Consider the following 20,598-nt stretch of genomic DNA (forward strand, 5'->3'; position numbering starts at 1 on the left):
TAGATTTTCTTCAGAAAACAGAAAGGAAGAAAGCAGAATGTATTTGCCTTCTGTTTTGATTCCTCAGTTGTCCAATGGATTGTATACTCTCCTCTGACCCCGGGAGTGTTCCTCTTATAATTAATGAGCATAGCTTAGCCCAAATGTTTTGAGAATTTGAAACTCAGGAAAAGGAAGCACTGGCCTTAGAACAGAGTTTGACAGCACTCCACCAACAGTGAGAGCTGCTCCCTCCCCAGTAAGCAACCCTGGGGCTTGTTTAAAGTTCACACCAGCCTCCTCCTGCCCTCCCACTTCTAAGAGGAGGTAAGAATACCTCCCTGACAAAAACCCACCTACTCAAAGGGGAGGTTAATTAACGCTACATAATTAACCTCACAAGAAAATTGCTAAGATTAATGAAGCAGTGCTTACTAAGTGATTACAAACTCCCCGGGAACCTCTATAAAATATTTGTTTACAAAAACCATCCACATTTATTAATAAAAGATTCTGGGTAAATTACCACAACGGTTAATCGATGGATCAACATCTATAAGTCCTACACTGTGTGTTTATTGAAAAGTGAGGGAACAAAGAGAGAAAGAAATGAGAATGAGCAAAGAGAGGAAGGAAAAAAATATGGTGGCGAAAATGAGAGCTGAAGAAAGGAAAAGGTTCAGTGAACAGGACAAGGTTCAGCTGGAACTACCAGCCTAGAATGACCGTTTTCTACTTGCATAGGTGTAGTAACAGCTCGCCCAATGATAACAATATCTTCTGCTTAATTCACTTCTAAGACAGAGAAAACTTCAAGTAACTTTCAAAATAAAAGCTGCACTGTAGTCTAGAGTACAATATTATGCATGTGGGAGCTAATTCCTTTCCCTCGAATACAGTATAAGATCATGGTCATTCCACAACTACCTGGAATTATTTAGCACATCAACAATAAGACAAAGGACCATTGAGTATAATCACCATGATTATTGCATAGTCTTTTCCAGCCAGCTCCTACCTGAATCAGAATAGGCAGATTAAGCTGCAGCGCCATGGAGACCCTATATACTAAGCCACAAAGATCAAACTTCTCATGCTTCTTGACCATCACAGATTGATCAAGGTTCAAAGTTAGGTTTCTTCTTACCCACTAATATCCTGGGCTGATATGAGAGCACATTCACTACATGCAAGTTTACATGTCAGATATAAGAAACTTCAAAGACTTATTCCAGGAAAAAATTAGTGGTGTTACCTTTGCCCACGAGTGGTTGGCTAGAGCTATTCAACTAATTCCATGCAGAAACAGTGGTATATGAATGCAATTCCAATGACATGCCCAAACAGCCCATGCCTGGAATTATTGGGAGGAGAAGAACAGTAATGATACACCAACCATCCATTTATATCAATATAATTCCAATATTAATAACATTTTGATTTTGCTTTAATAATATGTCTTCAACCAGAGATATGCATTGTGAGTAAATAATCAGATAATTAAAATTATCAGATGGATTGATAGTTTACAACTAACTAAAAGCCTAATCAAACAATAGAAAAGAAGATCAGAATGTTCCTACCACAATGTAATCTGTTTATAATTATAGATTTTTAAATAAACTATTGATGGCTGAGGAGACAGATCATCTGATAAAATCCTTGACACTTAACATGAAGCTCAGAGTTCACGTCTCAGAAGTAATGTACATGCCAGGCTGAATGGCAGATGGCTCCTGCAATCCTAGACCTCTGCAAGCAGAAACAGAGATTCCCTGAAGTAAGATGACCGAATAGTCGATCCAAATTTGTGAGCTCTCAAACAGAGCAACAAGAGACCTTCCTTCAATATACAAGGGGAAGAGCAATCAAGGAAGATACCTAGCATCAACCTCTGGCCTACACGTACATACTGTACACATATCTGTGTACCCACATATTGAGGATATGCATGCACAAAAAATAATAAAATAATAAATAATATTAGAGTTAAATCTGAGAGTTAAATGTGTCTGAGATGAGTTTATCACAGAAAACTTGTATGTGAACAAGAGATATGCTTACAGTAAAGCAAGTTTTAAGGTGGGCTGGAAGTCATCTGGGGAGAGGCCTAAGGTCTAGAAAACTAGAAAAATGGAGAACCAGGGTGTCCTCCCTCACATCCACAGACTGTCAGGCTCCATATACAGTGGTTCTCAACCGTCCTGATGCTGTGACATTTTAATACAGTACCTCATGCTGTGGTGACCTCAACCATAAAATTATTTTCACTGATACTTCATAACTGTAATTTTGCTACTATTATAAATCATAATGTAAATAGTTCTGGATAGACAGTTTCCCAAAAGGTTGCAACCCATGAGTTGGGAATCACTGCTCTACGGGCAGTGTCATGTGGCAAATACAAGATGTAGGTCATGAGAGGTTATTGCTTTGATTAAAGTGAAACAGCAAAAGGTGGCCTCACCTTTGACATAAACCTATCATGGCTTCTATCCCATAATATTTGGACAAGCAAACCTTGAAATGTCTTGGTGGACTGATGCTTGCTAGAAGACAATAAAGGCCTATTAGGTTAGATGACACTTGGTGGAGAAGTGGCAGAACATTGGTGTCTAAGCATCATCTGATATATACTAGGGGATGCAGGACTGCACAAGGCTAGATGCTAGTCTCAGACAAAACTGAGTAGCACATTGTGTGGGGAGCTATATATTATATATAATCCTCACATATATGGAAGGGAGCTAAGAGCAGATATGTGGGTCATAGGATCCTAGACAAATTATGGATTCTCTCCTATCCTGAGCATAATAAAAACAAAACGGTGGTTCTTGCGTGTTCTTGGTGAGTCAACATTGGAAATAGTTTTACAGAAGGAAATACATAGGACTAACCTTCCCAAATTCTCATAAGCTGGCTAAGATGTTGCAGCAGCTTTTCAAATGCATTTGCTTCTGTGATCAGAGCAGGGAGATGGGAGGGGCTGACAATCAAGACTCTAGGCCTCCTAATTGCTTAAACTAACAATTTCTTTTGGTTGTTTCTTTAATATTTTGGGTGTTGACTTTTCTTTAAAGAAAATTAATGTTACCAATGCTAAGGAGTAAAGGTGTGCATGCTTGCAAAAATCTGCCTTCTTTCTCTTGCCTTCATCAATTTAGTCATTTAGGGAATCAACTCCTACTCTATAAGATCATTGTTCAGTTTTTGTGGTTTCTGTGGTCTCATGACGGAGACCAGAGGCCACCACATGCACTATTTATTAGGCCTAGAATTCATTTATGCCTTTTACAAGAAATTCAACACCAACATATGGTCATTAAAAAAATCCAAGAAAACCGCAAAGGGATTAAAAAGTCACATATTTTTAGGTGAGTAGATTTTTAACACACCATAAGCTACAGTTTTAAAAGCTGCTCCCTAGCTATTCTATTACATATTTGAAATTAAAGCTTATCAAAAATAAAGGGCCTCTATACTGCATTAATTTCTTAGGCATTTTTTCATCACTTAAACCATATACACTGCTTGGCTTTGAGATTACAAAAACTGAGGCCAGCCAAAAGTGGCTGACCACAGGCTGAAGGATCTGTAGGGAAGCTGACCTCTCCGGAGAGCCAAAGTAAACTGAAATCCCTCAGTCTGTGGGGCGCTAGCAGGTTTTTGAAAGCTTGCCAGATTAATAGAGAAAGATTACATAAAGTAAACAGATTTGTCCCTCCCAAGGTGCCCTGCTTTTCATATCACCATTATTCTGAGTAGGCAACTTAAAAATATTTTCCCAATATCTGGTCTATTTAGTTCACAAAATCTTATAAAGTTATATGAGTAAACTTAGAAAAACAAAGACAATTATTTTCCTTTTCAGGTTCCTTTTCACATATGAAAACGAATGAATGGCTGAAGTGAGGTGGTCATCAGGGAAAGTCTGTGGCTGCAGAGACATAACTACCTACATTCTAACCCCAGATGCCAGCGGAAAGATACTAATCCCTGAAAGCTGTCCTCTGACCTCGCTCACACGCACACACATTTATCATCTACACAAAAACACACAAAATGGTGCTTATGTTTAAATGTCTATAATAGTCAGCTAGATAATCAACAAACTGGATGACGAATATAGAAAGATTTTTCGAGAACATAAGATAAGAGCAGTGATTAAGAAGAACATATATAAGATGCTGAGGTTAAAATAATAATCATATTATTACTATACAGTTGTACTTTCAAAAAAAGCAGCAATTAAATGACTATTACAACTTCTCTATGCACTCTGGATGATCAGTGTGCCAATCCTCAAAGGGTTAATTATTTTATTAATCCTTTCTCACATTGAAGGGACGAATGAAAATTCAGCATGGGTTTCCCATCAGCCTCAGCGGCTCTAAGGAGCCATTTATAGGTATGTATATACCACTTCTGTTTAGGAAAACTGCAGGAAGCAACCACCTGCCCTCTGTTAAAGTAATTTAAGAATCAAGGAAAACAAGGATTATGCCAGGCAACGACAAAGCCATAACTAGCAACAAGTTTAACCAATAAGGAGACAGTGACTATCCAGCTTCAAGAGGAGAGTGAGGTGGAATTTCCCTCTGTATGCTGTGAATGCCATTGGTTAATAAAGAATCTGCTTTGGGCTTATTGCAGTGCAGAATAGGGCAAAGTGGGAGTTCCACGCAGACAGAGGAGAAGAGAGTAGGCAGAGTCAGAGAGAAGCCATGTTGCTACTGTAGGAGACAAACTCTGGACATGGACAGAACCTTATCGGTAGGCCACAACCACGTGGCGATAAACAGATTAGTAAAATGGGTTAATTTAAGATATAAGAGCTAGTTAGAAATATTCATAAGCTAATAGACCAAGCAGTGTTTTAATTAATACAATTTCTGTGTGTTTATCTCGGGGCTGGGTGGCCGGGAACAAATAAGCAGTCTCCATAACAGGAGAGGCTACCCAGCAGTCGTCACTACAATCTTCAGCTGAGACATGGAACCCACCCAAAGCAACCCAAACCAGGAACCTAGAGACAGCACACATCCTCACCTCCTAAACTCCCACTCACAGTGGCTAGTCCTCAAGATCTCCTAAGATAAAAATTAAATAAAATCAACTAAAAGGGCAGAATTCCCCAAATCACAAATGTCCTAAGATACTAATAAAAAAAAAAGTATATATTAGATAGATCATCTTAGAAAACTTAGACACATTCTTAGAAAATTTGCAACACATTCTCCTACAAGTAATTTGCTTGGACTCAGATTGACATTAAAAGTGAATTTAAGTGAATATATCACCACACAAACCAAAAGAGAACTGCAATCTAATGAATGAAACCACTGGATTATTTACAGCAGTCTTATCAGAAGGTTTATTCTGTTCATTGTCCTGACTGGGTGTCAAATAGTCTTTCAGGACCAGGTTCTTTCACATTATAGAGAAATTACTGGATGCATATTCTGACAATGATTATGATCAACTGAAGCAATCTTCCCATTGCATACTTTCAAGTGAAGGTTTGATTAATCAGCAATGGTGAAAGAGTCTTATAATTTTGATAATACAAAACTTGATTAAAGTGTTTCCACAACTGTGAGAAACCACCAAGATCACCAAGTTCCGACACATTTCATTTCCTTCAGTTATACTATTGTTGTGTTTGTTTGATAAATCAGAGTATTTGGACCACACAATTTTGGTATAAGTAGGCTGCATCTCACCCTGTCATTGCCCGAATAAGCAATGCCTGCAGAAGAGCTACACAAGATGTACTTCTTGATTGGAAAGGTTGACTGCATTCTTTTAACATGTGAAATGCTGATGTACTTTACTCGTTGTTTTTTACAAACAGCATTTAAACTTTCAGCGGGTAATGCAAATTAAAGTATTATGTTTTAGGCATGCAAGTGTAGATAGAAATTAAGGGTTTTTTTCCCCCAAAGTTTATCAGTTTGTTTTTTTTTTAAAAAAAAATCACTTTAAAGGAATCATCAGAATCCTTTTTTATTACAATTTTTCAGAAGGGTAAACTTTTCTGTGATACTTTATCATTTACTCATAATTTTCAAAAAGTTTTTCACCCTTGGGGCTTTTTCTTTGATGGAGTCCGAATTCTTTTTGCTTTGTTATTGATGTCTCCATGTATTTAAAACATTGTGATCTGGCCCCATTGGAACTCTAAGGTCATTTCCATGCACATGTTGGTTATATGTTTTCAAACAATTTTCACTTCCCAATGAAACTTGCAATCTAAGAAGAAGTCTGGAAATATTATATCTTAAAAGTAGGTCACCAAGTCAGCTATTCCATTTCTCATAATGCAAACACTGTTTACCATTTTATAAGGTAATTTCAAAGACAAAACTAAATGACAGTGCTCTGCTATGCTTTCTTATTGCTGTGATAAAACACTGTCAAGAACAAACTTTGAGGAGGAAAGGGCATATTTCTTCTTACACTTCCAGGTAATAGTTCATCCCTGAAGGAAGTCAAGGTAGGAGTTGAGCAGGAATCTGGGACATAATACCACAAGGAACATTTCCTATGGGCTTGCTGCCTATGACTTGTTTAGCTTGTTTTCTTCCATACCTAGGGCCACCTGTCCAGTGGTGGCACCAGTCTCAATGGGCTGGGCTCTCACATGTAAATCATTAACCAAGAAAATGCCACCCACAGACATGCCCACACCGGCCAAGCTGATTGAGACATTTCCTCGCTTGTGCTTTCCTCTTTCCAGATGACTCTAGTTTGTGCTAAGTTTGGGGGCGGGGGCTCATAGTAACACTTATGACCTAAGAAAAGACTCCTATTTGTTCCACTGGTTTTAAGTATCATATTTTCTATGTACTTGTTATTTGGTGAACTTTCTTTACTAACTGAAGATAAATGATCAATCTTTAATAACTAGGAAGGTGGGTTATTCTCTGATAAGATTGAACTCTTGGATCACAACATAAAGGCTAACTATAAACGGTACAATCAAGAGAACTATAGAGAAAATATTTTATAATTTTACTTTAGAAAAGTTTCAAAATCTTCAAATGAACACTAAAACAATCCCGTTTATTTTCTTCACTACATCTGAATATGTAAGAAGTGGGGACTCGATGGCTATTGTCATACTCCAGGGAAAGAAATGCCAACAAACCCATCCTTTCCTGCTAAGCGATTTAAAACAGATATGAAAGAGAATCCTTTGGCATTTGAAGAGAACTCCTTTGCAAGGCAAACCTCCAAATATAATCTTCATTTTGTATAATGCAGCAGAGTTTAAAATACTTGGAAACAATTTAACTTAAATAGCTTGGTTGCCTATAAGCAAAGACATCCAAAGGACAGCTTTCCAGGCTGAGATGAATCATCCACCACTGGGTTGATCTGTCTGAAGTATTAGTCATGCCTCCATCAGCAGAAAGATCTAAAGATGCTGTCTCTTATTCATACAATTCAAAATGTACACAAACTCATGAGGTTGAATGGTTTTTCATTAAATTCACAGACAAGTTCAAATAATTAAATCACAATCTAAAATATTACCCATTCCTATGGTTAGGTAGAGAATAAGATTTTTAAGTGATTTCCAAAATCGCAGTGATTGAAAGAGAATCTTTTAAATGGATGCATAACAATAAAAATATAAAGATAGGATAAACAACCAGATAAATAATAATCACATGCTGATGCTATATAAAATAGAAGTCTTTTATTCAATAATCAAAAATACTACAGCTGTAAAGAACAATCTTAACATGGGCAGATCTTAAAACTTAATAAAAAAAAAATGTGTCCCAGTGAAAGATTATTTCACTTCTAATGCATGGTTTGAAAGACTTTCATGCTGTGCCCGTTGATGGACCGTTCCTCATAAAGGAGAGTAACTACCCTACGATACTTGATACATGGCAATTCACACCATCAGTCTGAGTTTTGTTTTGCTTCAGAATTTCAACCATATTTACATAGAAATAATAGAAACTTTTCTTAAAAATTCCAACAGAGTTCCTTGCTTGTTCAGGTTTGTTTGTTTTTTTCTGTTTTTATCTTACAGGGTTACATTCACTAAAGAAAGAATTTCACACACAACACATTACAACCAAATACTCAGTATACTCCTGGTCTTGAAATAAATATTTACACATCAATAAATAAATTAAGGAAAGAATGTTTATAAGCAATGATATTTTCTTTTACACACACACACACACACACAAAGCAAGATGGCAGCTGATGCTCAGCTGCAGCCTGCCTAACATCTCAAGTATCACTTTTCCTTATTTGTATTCTCCATCCTCCTGCCAAGAAGAAAAAGTAAAGTGTTTTCCAGACTTTTCTGTGGACAATCAAAAGACAAAAGGTAGCATCAACAATGAAAACATAGGGACCAATAGGAAGATTCAGTTTAACATGGGCTGTTAGCTTTATGTTGAACCTAAATTATCATGTCTATTACTTTCCACAATTATAAAAATACTATATGTCAATCATATTAGAAGAACACTTTATAACAAACATAAATCTCTGAACTATGTGAATTTCAATGAAAAAACAACAACAATACTGTTTTCAACCACCAAAAGGAGAAATTTGAGAGAGGAAAATAATTACTAACGCTTGTTAATGTTCCAGCATAACATGACAAATGTGTTAAGTATCAATAGGAGCAATCTTATTAAACACAACTCCATTATAGCAGGTGTGATTCCCAGCTTATTAATGAGTCAAGTTTACTTACTTGTCAAAGGTTCCTGAGTCATTCTACAAACTCAACTCCATATACATCAAACCACTGCTTTCACTTCAATGAAGTGACACATCTAGAAATCTTAATGTATCTCAGATTTTAAATAAAGAAAACAAATTTCTGACACATTAAATGACTACATTAGAAAACTGAACTGAGAACTTTTCATGGATATTGATAGAAACTAAAATATCAAATTATTAATCTCGCTACTTATTTTTATACTCAATATAGCATTTACCAAGTATTACAAATGTAAGAAGAAATTAAAATATATTAGTGATACCATTTTTATGTCAAAGGACAGCTCAAAAGATAGATTCATGATCTTTTGGATTCATAATCTGAAAGCCCAACACATGCTATTTTTAAAAGCATATATATATATATATATATATATATATATATATATATATATATGAGAGAGAGAGAGAGAGAGAGAGAGAGAGAGAATAGTGATTATTAGGGGAAAGAACATGTGTATATGTGCATGTGGAGGCCAGAGGTCAACATCAGGTGATATTTATCAAGACAGCTATTTATCTTTTTATTTATTTATATATTTTGATGAAGCATCTCTCATTGGTATGTAGCTTAGCAAGAAGGCTAGAAATTTTTAGATCTCTACTTCCTCAGTTCTTGATTTATATCACCTCCAAAATCCTAGCTTTATTATGGTTTCTAGGATTTAATTCAGGTCATATGTGGCAAATATTTTACTGACTGAGCTATCTTTAAACCCCCAGGAAAATTTATTTTTTTTAATTACACTAATTCTTACTTTTAAGAGCCAGTTGACTTTTATAGGAAATATATACCAGGTTAATTCTAAAGGAAACGGTATTTCACAAAATAACAATCTCAAAAAATGACTAACAGTATAATCCCTTAAGGGAAATGCAGTGAATTAAAGGATGCGTGGAGCTCAACTATCAGGGAAGTAAAACGCCTACCTTAATTTTTGAAGAAACATAATTTTAATACATTTATCTGCAGCAGACACAAAGACCTATTGAATCACAAGCCGCTTGCCTTATGTGTGCAAGCATGACATGCAGGCACACTTCACTTAATTTTCAACTCTCTCAATATTATAAAGCAGTTGCTTCCAAAACCACATTGCAAGCAATTTCTTTCATAAACACTGCATATATGAAGTACTTCCTAAATTGGTAAATGTCTAAAATTGAAAACGGGGAAATCAGCATTTTTTGACTAGCATTTTTCATTTTTGGCAATATTCTGCTATTACAATATGTATAGTTCCTAATCTAGAGTTAAAATACAAGTCAACGTTCTGTTTTGTACAAGTATTGTCTTCAAATTGTGCCAGGGAAGTTTTTGGAAATGCTATGACTATAGTGGTAGTGCAAGGGGCAGAAGATATGCGCAGAGAAATGTACCGATTTTATTATCACTATTTTCTAGATGGTAAAACTTAACAAGCTATTCTTATCATTCACATGTCCAAACAAATATGGTGAAATAATAATACTAAGTGCCTGTATTCCTCTTGCTCTTTCAAAGCATTATTAGAAGACCTCGGAGATCAGTCTCTGACATCAGCAATGCATTAATGAAATTGGAAAGGTTATGAATGGTATTCATCTTCTCATAGAAGAGAAAGTAAAAGGTGACTGCTTTTCCAAAGTGATTCATCAGTATTTTTTGACTGCAATTAATACATTAACATTTTCCCTTTTCAGAACTTTATTCTTTCGTTCACTTAATGTTTATTACAACTGCAGTCACCAAGATTATGTTAAGACTGGGCTACAATTTCAAAACTCCAATCTTTTCTACTTAACTAAAAATCTGGCAAAGGAGAAAATATAAGTAAAAGAATCACCTAGCAAGACAGTTAAGTGCTAGAACAAAACTACAGTATTTGCAAAGAGCTGCGGGACTCAGCAAAAGGAGGGGCAAACTTCAGGGTCTGTTTCTTCAAGGAAAGATGGGTGGATTATATATTCTTTGAGGAAGATTCAGTGAAAGCAATATAATTCACAAAAGACTCATGATCCAAGGAAGATAAGAAGGAAGATGAAAAGTAGGAGAAAAAGTCATGTAAAGGCAATAAGAAAAGAGAAGTATTAGGGCACTGGAGATAAAAATCCCTCAAGATTATAAATGTGTGCAAACACACGGGTTAGAGTCTAGAGTTTACCCAGCTACACAGTGGCTCTTCCCTTGGGAGCGGGAATATTCAGGATTAGCATAGCCAGTCTAGAAAGACAAATGGGTGAGTGTGTGCAGATTTCCTGGAATCTATACAGGGATCCTGCTTCCCTTCACATAAGTGGAGCCATTGATGTCAGCAGCACACAAAGGTTCCTTTAAGACTTCTTATATGACTTGGATATTCTGGTGTAGGATTCTTCTGTTCAAACTGTTTTAATATTGCCATTCTAAATAAAGTACTGACATAAGATCTCATGGCAAAATGTCTATCGTAACTATATAGTCCAGAGTCATCTTCTGTAATAAAGAAATATTATTGAAAATGTGAAAATGGTTTTCTGAATGGTTGCCGGTCAGTTCCGAGAATTCCATCCAAAAATCTGGTGGATACCAATGTTAAATTCTCTCTCTCTCTCTCTCTCTCTCTCTCTCTCTCTCTCTCTCTCTTTCTCTCTCTCTCTCTCTCTCTGTGTGTGTGTGTGTGTGTGTGTGAGAGAGAGAGAGAGAGAGAGGGTCTTAGAAACCAAATACTACCTAAACTGTCAAATTACTGTTTTTAAAAAAAGAGTCACTTTTCTAAAATTAGTCTCATGATTTGAAAAGAAAAAAGCAGGAGTGAATTATAGCTAACTTTCTGTGAGCAGATGTCACCTCCAACTATGTCAAATACAACTTTCAATTAGAATGTTCTGGAGTGTACTGAGATGAGATGGTCAATGAAACACCAGTGCAGGAAATTTGCTGGGTGTCGTGGTCTGCAATTGTTGGTATCACAAGAAAGGGTACTAAGTTCTGCACCTTGGTGAATAACATTTATTTTTTAAAAAATCCTCTCTTAGAGCAAACATCCATTGTGGAGAGCCCACTCTGCTCAGTGCTAACTCCGTTCTCATAACCAAATTGGGCATAATCACAATAGCCATTGTCATACTTTGGTCATGAATCTCAGTACTGTGCAAAAACAATCTGGAGTTGTGTCTGTTGTTTGGAGGATCCCTGACAAATCCGTGCCACTTGTATGGTACAATCTAGGTAGAACGGCTAAGGCTGACTGTAGTCAGTAGGTACACAATGAATGAACTGGAAGTCTACAGTTGTGGTGGGAATAATGCTGTATTAATTCTCGTAACACCTTCAGCAGAGATGAATATTTTCTTCCATAAAAAATATGATCATCAAATAATATAAGTGTGGATGAAAATTTTAAAACCTCATATTATAAATTAGAAGAACCCTTGAGTTAAATAAGAGCAGCAATTCCGTATGTAATTATTAGCCTCAATCTCTGGCTGCAGTTATATGGTTTACTTGAAATAATATTGAATAAATCATTCTTAACATACTATTTTATGTCACTTACATAAAACATTTAAGAATTAATGTTCTTTGCATTAATGGTACAAAACTAGAAGTCTAAATTTTCATATTCTTTTTCTACAATGCATCCTAAACAAAAAAAAGGCCTTCTTTGGATGAGATAAGAAGGCTATCATACATATTTTAAGGAATTATTTATAAATGCACGAACTACAATGTATCAAAGGAAGTACTAATCCTCACGTTTCTAACTCCAGGCACCCAGACAACTAAAAAGCACAAATGTAGACTGCAACGAATATAGGATAATTTTTATTGATACAGCTTTAAAAATCCTCTATTATATCAATTTGGTAGTTTGGCTTCATACACATTATAAAATTTCAAGATAAGCACATATTTGCCTCTGCAAGTATTTCCTTCTCATTTTTACAGCTGATTAGCAACATGGAATAAGTCTGTTACCCATGCTTTATGATACAATGCCTCCAACCCACTCATCTGCAAATCAAATATGCACTGTGGCTTCTACACATCCCGGCAATGTTTTCTTCCATATCCCATGCAGGCCACCAGCAGCAGCCCTGAAAATCATGCATAATGAGCTCACAACTTTTCCTTTGCCACCTTCATTTGAGAACAGGCTGCAAAACTGGATAAATTCTCCGCTTTCAATCTGATCAGGGCTGAAGTTGATGATCAAATTTGAGCAACGGAAGAACTGCATTTATAATTCCCATTCAAACACCAAGAAGACACACAAGGCTCGGTTTCTGATGCTCACTGCTTTCTCAGTGGGCTTGTGGCATCCCAGTTTCAGTGTGTACTGTCGTTCTTATTCTAGGGGACACTAATTAGTTTTAAATGGTGTTAAATACCATCCCTGCAGTTGTAAGCGCTTCTCTGGGTTTTTTTTTTTTTTTAACTAGAGAAAAGAACTCCTGTAATTTAAAACTACTTTGTTTTCCTCAGTCACAGCTGTTAGTGAGACACCGACCTGTGGAAATCTGAAAATGTTGCAGCCCTTTCTCCTTGCCATTGGCCTGCACTGATTTTCTAACTTTCTTTTCTGCCTTGTGCCATGGCGTTTCCGTAATTCCCATCCCCCAAATTGCAGCCAGCAGAGAGACAGCCCCAAGCTGTCGAGGCTTCTCTACCCCTCCCCTTTCCCCTTGCTGGCTCCACTTCCCTACAAAGCCTTGGCTACCATTAAAGCAAATTCTCCAACAACGTGTCAATTTTATATTGGCCACAAAGACAACTTCTGTTGGGGGAGGGAGAGGAAAGAGGGACTGGAGCTTGGCTGTCCCTTTCCACAGACTGGGAGCTTTGTGGCAATCAGAAAACATTTCCTGCATAAGAAATCAACACACTCACTGGTTGCAGGGCTGGGGGGGGGGACAAGAAAGAATGTGCACTGGCTCTGTCCTCTAACCAATGGAGCCTAGGAGCCTAGCCATTAACCTTCCAAGCAAAAGTCATTTTCTCAAAATATGCCATGCTTTCTTACATGATTAAAAAATAACCCACAATCTTAAAGCTTCTGCTAGCTCCCCCACTGAGGATGGGTGAACATCACAAGCCACAGGAACACTTGCGATTCTTCCTCTGCATTTCCGTTACACTATTTTGTTTTGCTTTCCCTACTTAGCTCATTTCTGAGTCTCTCTCTCTCTCTCTCTCTCTCTCTCTCTCTCTCTCTCTCTCTGTCTCGCCATATCACCATATCACCAAAGGACCAAGAAAGTATTGAGAAACGACTTGCAAGAAGCAACTGGGGTGGTTTAGAATCTGTCTGTGCCTTCATTGCCACCACCCCCTCCTTTCTGCTGGAGACTTCAGAGGAGGAGACCCAGGGAGCTGTGGCTTCCAGTGTGTTTCTCTTGCCCGGCCAAAGACCACACATAGGGATGTATTGTGCACAATTCTCTACACAAAAACAAGGACCTGGGTGAAAAAAAATGGTCCCTCTTGACTTCAGAGACAGGCAGTCTCCGATTCCACATAGGCTTTCTGTTGAGTGTCTCCTCAAGTCACAGGGAGAGGAGAGAGGGAAAGAAACAGGGGAAAGGCAAGGAAGAGGACATTTGCTGGAGCTGAGTAGAAGCGAGTTTGTATATGCATTTACCTTTAGGGGCACGTGTAGATTTCCTAGCCTGCACAGAAGCACACACACATTTCCTCATTAACCCTTAACACAACTGGCTTCTCATTTCTGTATCTCTCTTCCCCTGAGCATTCTCCCCAGACTTGCAGAGCACACTCCTGATCTGCCCATCTCCTCTGCTTGTCTCTAATGTCATGAAGGCTAAACCTAGTTTAAGAGCCCTTCAACAGTGAAGATCACAAATCAAATTACGTCAAAGCTGACAGAATAAATTAGGCTTAAGGAGTGATCCAGCAAGGGTTACTTCCATGCAAAGCTTTCCCCACCCCCTGCCCCCAACACCCATTCCCCCCTTTCTCTGGGCACATACCTTCTTTGGGTGGTCTTTTAGCCTCCCTGGTCAGATTGCAGACTTGAGTAGTTTGCAGCTCCTGAGTCAGGCAGCCTTCCGTCTGCTCATTCAGGGGTAACACGACGTTATTCAACAAAACCAGCGACTGGTCATCAATTCCCCACTCTCCCAAATGCTGAGGGCAGGTGCACTTTGTGTACATAATTCCACAAGCCTCTGTTCTCCCATTTTCTGATTTTAAGCAACTCTCCAACCAAGTGCATAAGACATGGCAACCAAACTGGCTTGGGCTCACCTTGTTCAGTACCAAAAACTCAAAAAAAGATTTCTGATCTTCTTCGACCTTTTTCTGTAATCCCGGAAAATCAGTTGGAAATACTCGACGTATCTGAATAAAATTTTTATCATACTGTAGAAAAACAAAAGCATTCTTGGAACCGCAGAGTTGCATTATAGAATGGTTCTTTCTCAAAAGATCCTTTATTTTTTCATGGGAGAAATGATCAAACTGATAAGCCAGAAGGGAAAAGTTAGAGCAGCTAAGGTCTTTTTTGGAAAATTTCAGGTAAATGCTATATTTGGTTGGATCTGGATTTTCCAGCGTCCAAGTGCAGTTTGTAAAGTTTTTGGGAAACATTTCACTTACAGAATAGGATCCATAAATGACTCCCTTCACCAAAGTTGAACACCAGAAGTCTTGGGCAGCATTAAATCCAAACATAACCAGGAGATAGGTGGAAAATATATAAATCAGGAGGTTACGAACAGCCTTCATCCTATGTCATTTGGCCTGTAAAAATGGCAGCGGAAGTGAAAAGCAAGCAGAAGACCACAGGCATTGAGAAAACAAAACCCTTCCAATATTGCAGCCAGCTGTTTTCAAGATTTCCGTAAAAAGCCCCTTTTAAAAGAAGGGCAGGTGATTTTTATTTTATAACGCCGGGAAATTACCAGTTGCCGTGCGAACAGCGCCCTCACGTGGCTACTGGCGATGAACAGATTCTCCACATTCAATATAAAAATAACATTTAATAGATTATTAATAGTTATGTCCTAATTCATCCACCAGGGTTTCCTGCACATCCATTATCAATCTACCAAGTGAAGCGGGACAACTGGCTTTCTTAAGTAACCTACATGTTAATTACTGAGATACTGGACTCCCGTTCCCCAGCCTTTCCTCTCCCTCCGTCTTCCGCCTGCGGTAAACACCACCACACAGAATCTAATCTGATAATCTGGGAGCAGCTGTCATCACATCATTTCTTTACTCTTTAATGTGAAAAGTAATCACGATAAATTATAGCCACAGCTTTAAAGGCACCAACGCTCATGGGTTCCAGATGGAGGGAGAATCGTCTCCCAAATGCCCCTTTGCAGGGGCCACCATGTGAACTGATGAGAAATTCCCGTGCAGAAACACGGGCATTCGTGTGGATTCATAGGACAGGAAAGCCCTCATCTGGGAAGGGCACAGATGGACAGACGCAGGAAAGTCTTGATGTTCAGCATCGCCACTGAGCACAAGATTTGAGGCACTCATTTCATATGACATGCCCTCCTGGGATGCATAGAGTGGATCACTGTATCTGTATCCAAAGGCGATGTGGGGGGGGGGGGATCCCAGAACTGCACTCACTGAGCTCCCTCCAGTCTTTGAATTTTCTCTCTAAATTGTGGTTGTCTTATCTAGCATTATCTCCTGTAAATTAGGATTTACACATTATAGATATAAAAATTGGTATCTTTCCCCCTATTGATCTCAATGGCTAAATTTCTGCCTTTCAAACAAGTGCTCCAGAGCTCTTTTTTTTTTTGCTTGTCTTCATCCATTATCAAAGCATCCTCGATTAGATTTATCTCTGTAAGTTGTTATCCCAAAATAACTTGAATATTTTTCAGCTTTAACCTTTACGAAGTTATTTCTTAGAATAAATGACAGTGGTTTTTTTTTTTTTTGTCCAGCCTTTGAGCTGATAGAAGTGATGTCAAGTTAGTTTTAAAGGGCTTTAGGCTGAAGTCTTTTCCACTATTCTATAAGAAGAGATATTCAGACAGCCATATAGACAGTTAAGAGTTTCCATGCCTTCTCTGTCTGGTCCTCTTTGAGCCAAAGCATAAAACCTTCTTTGCCATTGCATAACACACCAACGCATGCACTCCCAATCCAATGACCAAAGTCCCTGAACATATCTGCATTTGATAGATCATAATTCACATAGTATGTCTTGACAGAGGCCAAACAGCCCCAACTGTAAATCTCTATAAAGCAGCAGTTTAAAATAACACGGGAGCTGACAGGACTACCAGAAGCAGCGTTTTCTCTTCCAAACGCACAGCGCAATGAGGAATGCCTTTTTCCAGTTGAAAAATAAAGGCAATGGTCTTTTAGAGATCAAAATGTGTGTTTAAGAAGAAAACTGGAAACAATCTCCTCCGCGTGTGTAAGTGCATGTGTGTGTGTGTGTGTGTGTGTGTGTGTGTGTGTGTGTGTGTGTGTGCTGTAGCACTTCGCAGGCAATGCAGGTCTGCGCAGTGTTCTTCAGGATAGAGTGTAGGCGTTGAAAGCCAATGTGACAGTAAGTGTCTAAATTAGGAATTCCAACCATGAAAGGGGGCTTCATTTTATAATCAGGAACTCAAAGGGAGGTCGTATTTCTTTTCCTTATAAAATCGATATTTCTGCCTCCATTTATTTGACAATGAATGTCTGCAATCCTGGGCTTGTCAGTGATTAGAGAGAGTGGGACAGAGCTGCTTTCCCATCCCGCTTGAGCAGACACCCTTCACGTAAAGCACTTCATTTTTAATCAGTCTTGGTGGAGGAAGTCTTGAATTTTTTTTCCGAATAATAATAAATATGAATCATTGAACTGTCCCCCCCCCACCCCCACTGCAGGGCCTGTTCACACAACTGTACTACGGAAAATAACGGGCCAGGGGTTGGCTAAGGGATAGTCACCCAGATCTCCAGGATGCTGTATTTATTTATTTATTTGGCTCTTGCTGAGAGGTAAACCAGCACTGAGTTTAGCTATTCTCAAAACTGATCTTCTGGGTGACACTTTAGTTTAGCCGAATATAGACGGCGCCATCACTCCACTGATTTTTTTTCCCCCACTAGAAGACCCAGTCCTACTCGATCCTAACTTCCTTTTAACCTACCCCCCACCCCACCGCTAAAATTATCTCAATCACGCACGAGTTGCCAGATTTTCTGGGTCTCTCTCCCTTTTCCTTTCCACCCAGCTCACCTCTCAGAATCGGAGACTTCTCTTAACTTTTCAACTGCGGCGTTTAAGTAAGCTCAGAAATCTCTCCATCCGCCAGCAACAGCCTTGACTTCCCTCCCCACAAAAACTGATCCCAAGCTTCTCCAGGGCGACCTCAGAAGATAGAGGTGACCCCGAGGCCCCCTTCCTTACCTTCCACTCCGAAAGCTCCGGGAGGCTTTTGGTCTAAGACACCAACACAGGCACAGGTCCCAACAACAGTGACGGAGAGACTCCCCTTCGGTCCCAATCACCGTTGCCCATTTTTCCCCCGGCTCAGCTTCAAATAACAGGATTTATTACTGGGGGAAAAAATGCACGCATACGAGAAGCAAAAAGGGGGGACATAAGAAAAGGGGGTACCCAGTGGCCAGAGCCTTGCGCCTTAACCAAGTGAATGAAGCCTCCAAAGGAGAGCCGGGGAGAGGCCCCCTGAAGGGGGACTCGACAGAAACAACAAACAAAAAACAAAAAAAACAAAAAACAAATAACAAAAATGGAAGTGGATTGAGAGCGCAGATGTGTTTTCCCAAACCCACCACCCCCCCAGCAAACGGATTGGCCAAGAAGCCAAAAAAGCGCTGAGAAGTGGCCGCCGGCGGCGGCGGCTGAGACTGCGGGCTGGGCGGCGGGCTGGTGACAGGAGTGCTCCCGGCCGGTGGCGAGGCTGGCGCTGGAGGCAATTGCTCGGTGCGCCCTCCTCCCTGGCCCTCCTCCCTGCCAGGTACTGATGGACCGAGCGCGGCTGACAAGCTGAGGCGAAAAATCCTGGGCTGGCGACGTCGGGAAGCTGTTTGAATGCCCGGAGAGGAGGGAGGCGCGCGAGGGCGCGATATAGTAAAGCTGTGTGTCGGGCGTGCGCGCCGGCGCGCGGCGCTCGCTCTCCCCGGGACTGCGCGCGCGATGGGGGCCGCGCGTTCCTCGGCGCGCACCCGCCGCCCCAGCAACTAACCAAACCCCCCCACCCGCGCCGCACGCGCGTGCTCGTGGGTGCGCGCGTCCCCGCCGGAGCGCTTCCCAGGGGGCCTGGAGTCCGGCCTCCACCCCCCACCTCCCGCCTCCCCTCGGACAGGCGGGCGCGGGAGCGAGGAGGGCGGGAGCGGGCTTCGCCAGGCTGCAGCCCTGCCCGCGCCCCCGCTGCTCGAAACCCGAGCACGTCCCGAAAAGCGGTCTTTTCTTCGTCTGGGAGGTTTTCTCATCCTCAGTTCCCACCGAGGCTGGTGGCTACCAACTCTAGGAGAAAGTCCCCAGGAGGAGAGGCAGGGGGGCGCGGAGGACGGGAAGGCGACCGGAGGGGTAGGAAGTAAACGCTGGACTCGATCGTCCTTCTTTTTCCGGCCTTTCAGTGCGGACCTGACGCAGCGGGGGAGCTGTCACTCAGCCCCGGGATTTAGCCTTGATCCAGTCTGCAGCTGAGGGGCCACCTCTCACCTCCCGCTGCTGCTGTCTCTGGCTAAAGGCTGGAACAATAGTTGGTTTTTGTTGTTCTTTTGTTTTCTGTGTGTTTTTGTTTTTGTTTTTGTTTTCCGTCAGAGCCAGACTGCAATTAGCATCTTATTTGTTCAGGCTCGAAACAGTCTTTGTCAGGACCACTGTGCGGGCTACTGAGGTCAGGCTTCCTACTCTGCTCTCTGCATGGCGATGGGGCGATAGTGCGGGCTCTAAACTTTTGATTCGTTCTGCCTTCTTAATGCATGTATTCCTTGTCAAGTTTCCCCTCCTCGTAGCAAGTTTGGGTAAGTGATGGGAAGAAATGAGGAAAAGCTACCGTCGTTGTCCATAGAGAAGGGGGGAAAGAAGATAAATTTCTACACGCCTTCATCGTTTCATTTACGCGTTGTTTATTTTTGCCTCCTGTACAGACGTCTGGAGAAGTATCTGATAGGTTTCAGAAGCAGGCTGCAACTGGTCATTCGCCTTCTAGTTTTGTCTCTACTTGCGGACCCGGCTGGTGGTTTGCAAAACAAGTGTTTGGATAGTGTGGTGATGTGGTGGGAGGAGACATAAGGGGCTCTGCTTTTGAGCGGCGAGCCTTCCTAAGGGTGAGTTGCCGGAGCGGCAGGTGAAGTTGAATGAAGCAATTTTCCATCATTTGCTCTACTCTCTCATTTGCATTTTTTATTCTCCTTCTTGTTCCTCTCCCCTGGAGCGATTGCATAGCCAAGAACACAGTTTTCAAGGGAGGGCTATCACGAGAACGGGAAGGTGCTGATGATCGTTTATGCACCAGAATTGTTTGAAATATTAAAATTGGCTCTTTGGCTCTTTGCATCTTAATACATTTTAATAAAATGACCCCTTTCGAGGCTCTCTCTTTTAGGACAAGAATTGAAGGAACACCCTGTAAGGGAAACAGTTAATCACTCTCCAGCAGGCTTCAACTATGTTCCCAGGAACAAATCACCAGGGAGAGCAGCCTGGGTGGCATTTTGGTTTTGTGTCATTTTTAGTTCATTACAATGCTTTTATTCATTTAAGGGAATGTGAAAAGGAAATGGGTCTTATATATCAAATGCAAAATGCAAAACATAGTATATATAATGAACACATTTTCTTGTACAATCAAAGACTATTCTGCAGTACAAAAGAGGGAAATGTTTCATTTATTTCAACTTTCGGCCTAACAGTCATAATATTTGCAAGACAC

The 20,598-nt window shown here is 40.2% G+C and overlaps 1 protein-coding gene across 4 annotated transcripts in view; it reads right to left on the reverse strand.

The window, feature by feature from the left end:
* Adgrb3 (adhesion G protein-coupled receptor B3) overlaps positions 1-18,786 on the reverse strand; it is a 729,857-nt gene extending 711,071 nt beyond the window's left edge. For 2 of the 4 annotated variants that reach the window (XM_085679476.2, XM_048430443.3), the window contains exons 1-2: positions 18,105-18,783; positions 14,698-15,469 (exon numbers count right to left, since the gene is read on the reverse strand). In XM_085679476.2, the coding sequence (XP_085535602.1) occupies positions 14,698-15,454 (757 nt within the window). In that variant the 5' untranslated portion in view covers positions 15,455-15,469; positions 18,105-18,783. Of the gene's footprint in view, positions 1-14,697; positions 15,470-18,104 lie in introns of all 4 variants that reach the window. The other 2 variants (XM_085679475.2, XM_085679474.2) reach the window with 2 other exon arrangements.
* Between the last annotated feature and the right edge of the window lie 1,812 nt (positions 18,787-20,598).

This window comes from Myodes glareolus, chromosome 18 (genome assembly GCF_982192425.1).
Source record: "Myodes glareolus chromosome 18, mMyoGla1.1, whole genome shotgun sequence".
NCBI classification, from domain to species: Eukaryota; Metazoa; Chordata; class Mammalia; order Rodentia; family Cricetidae; genus Myodes; species Myodes glareolus.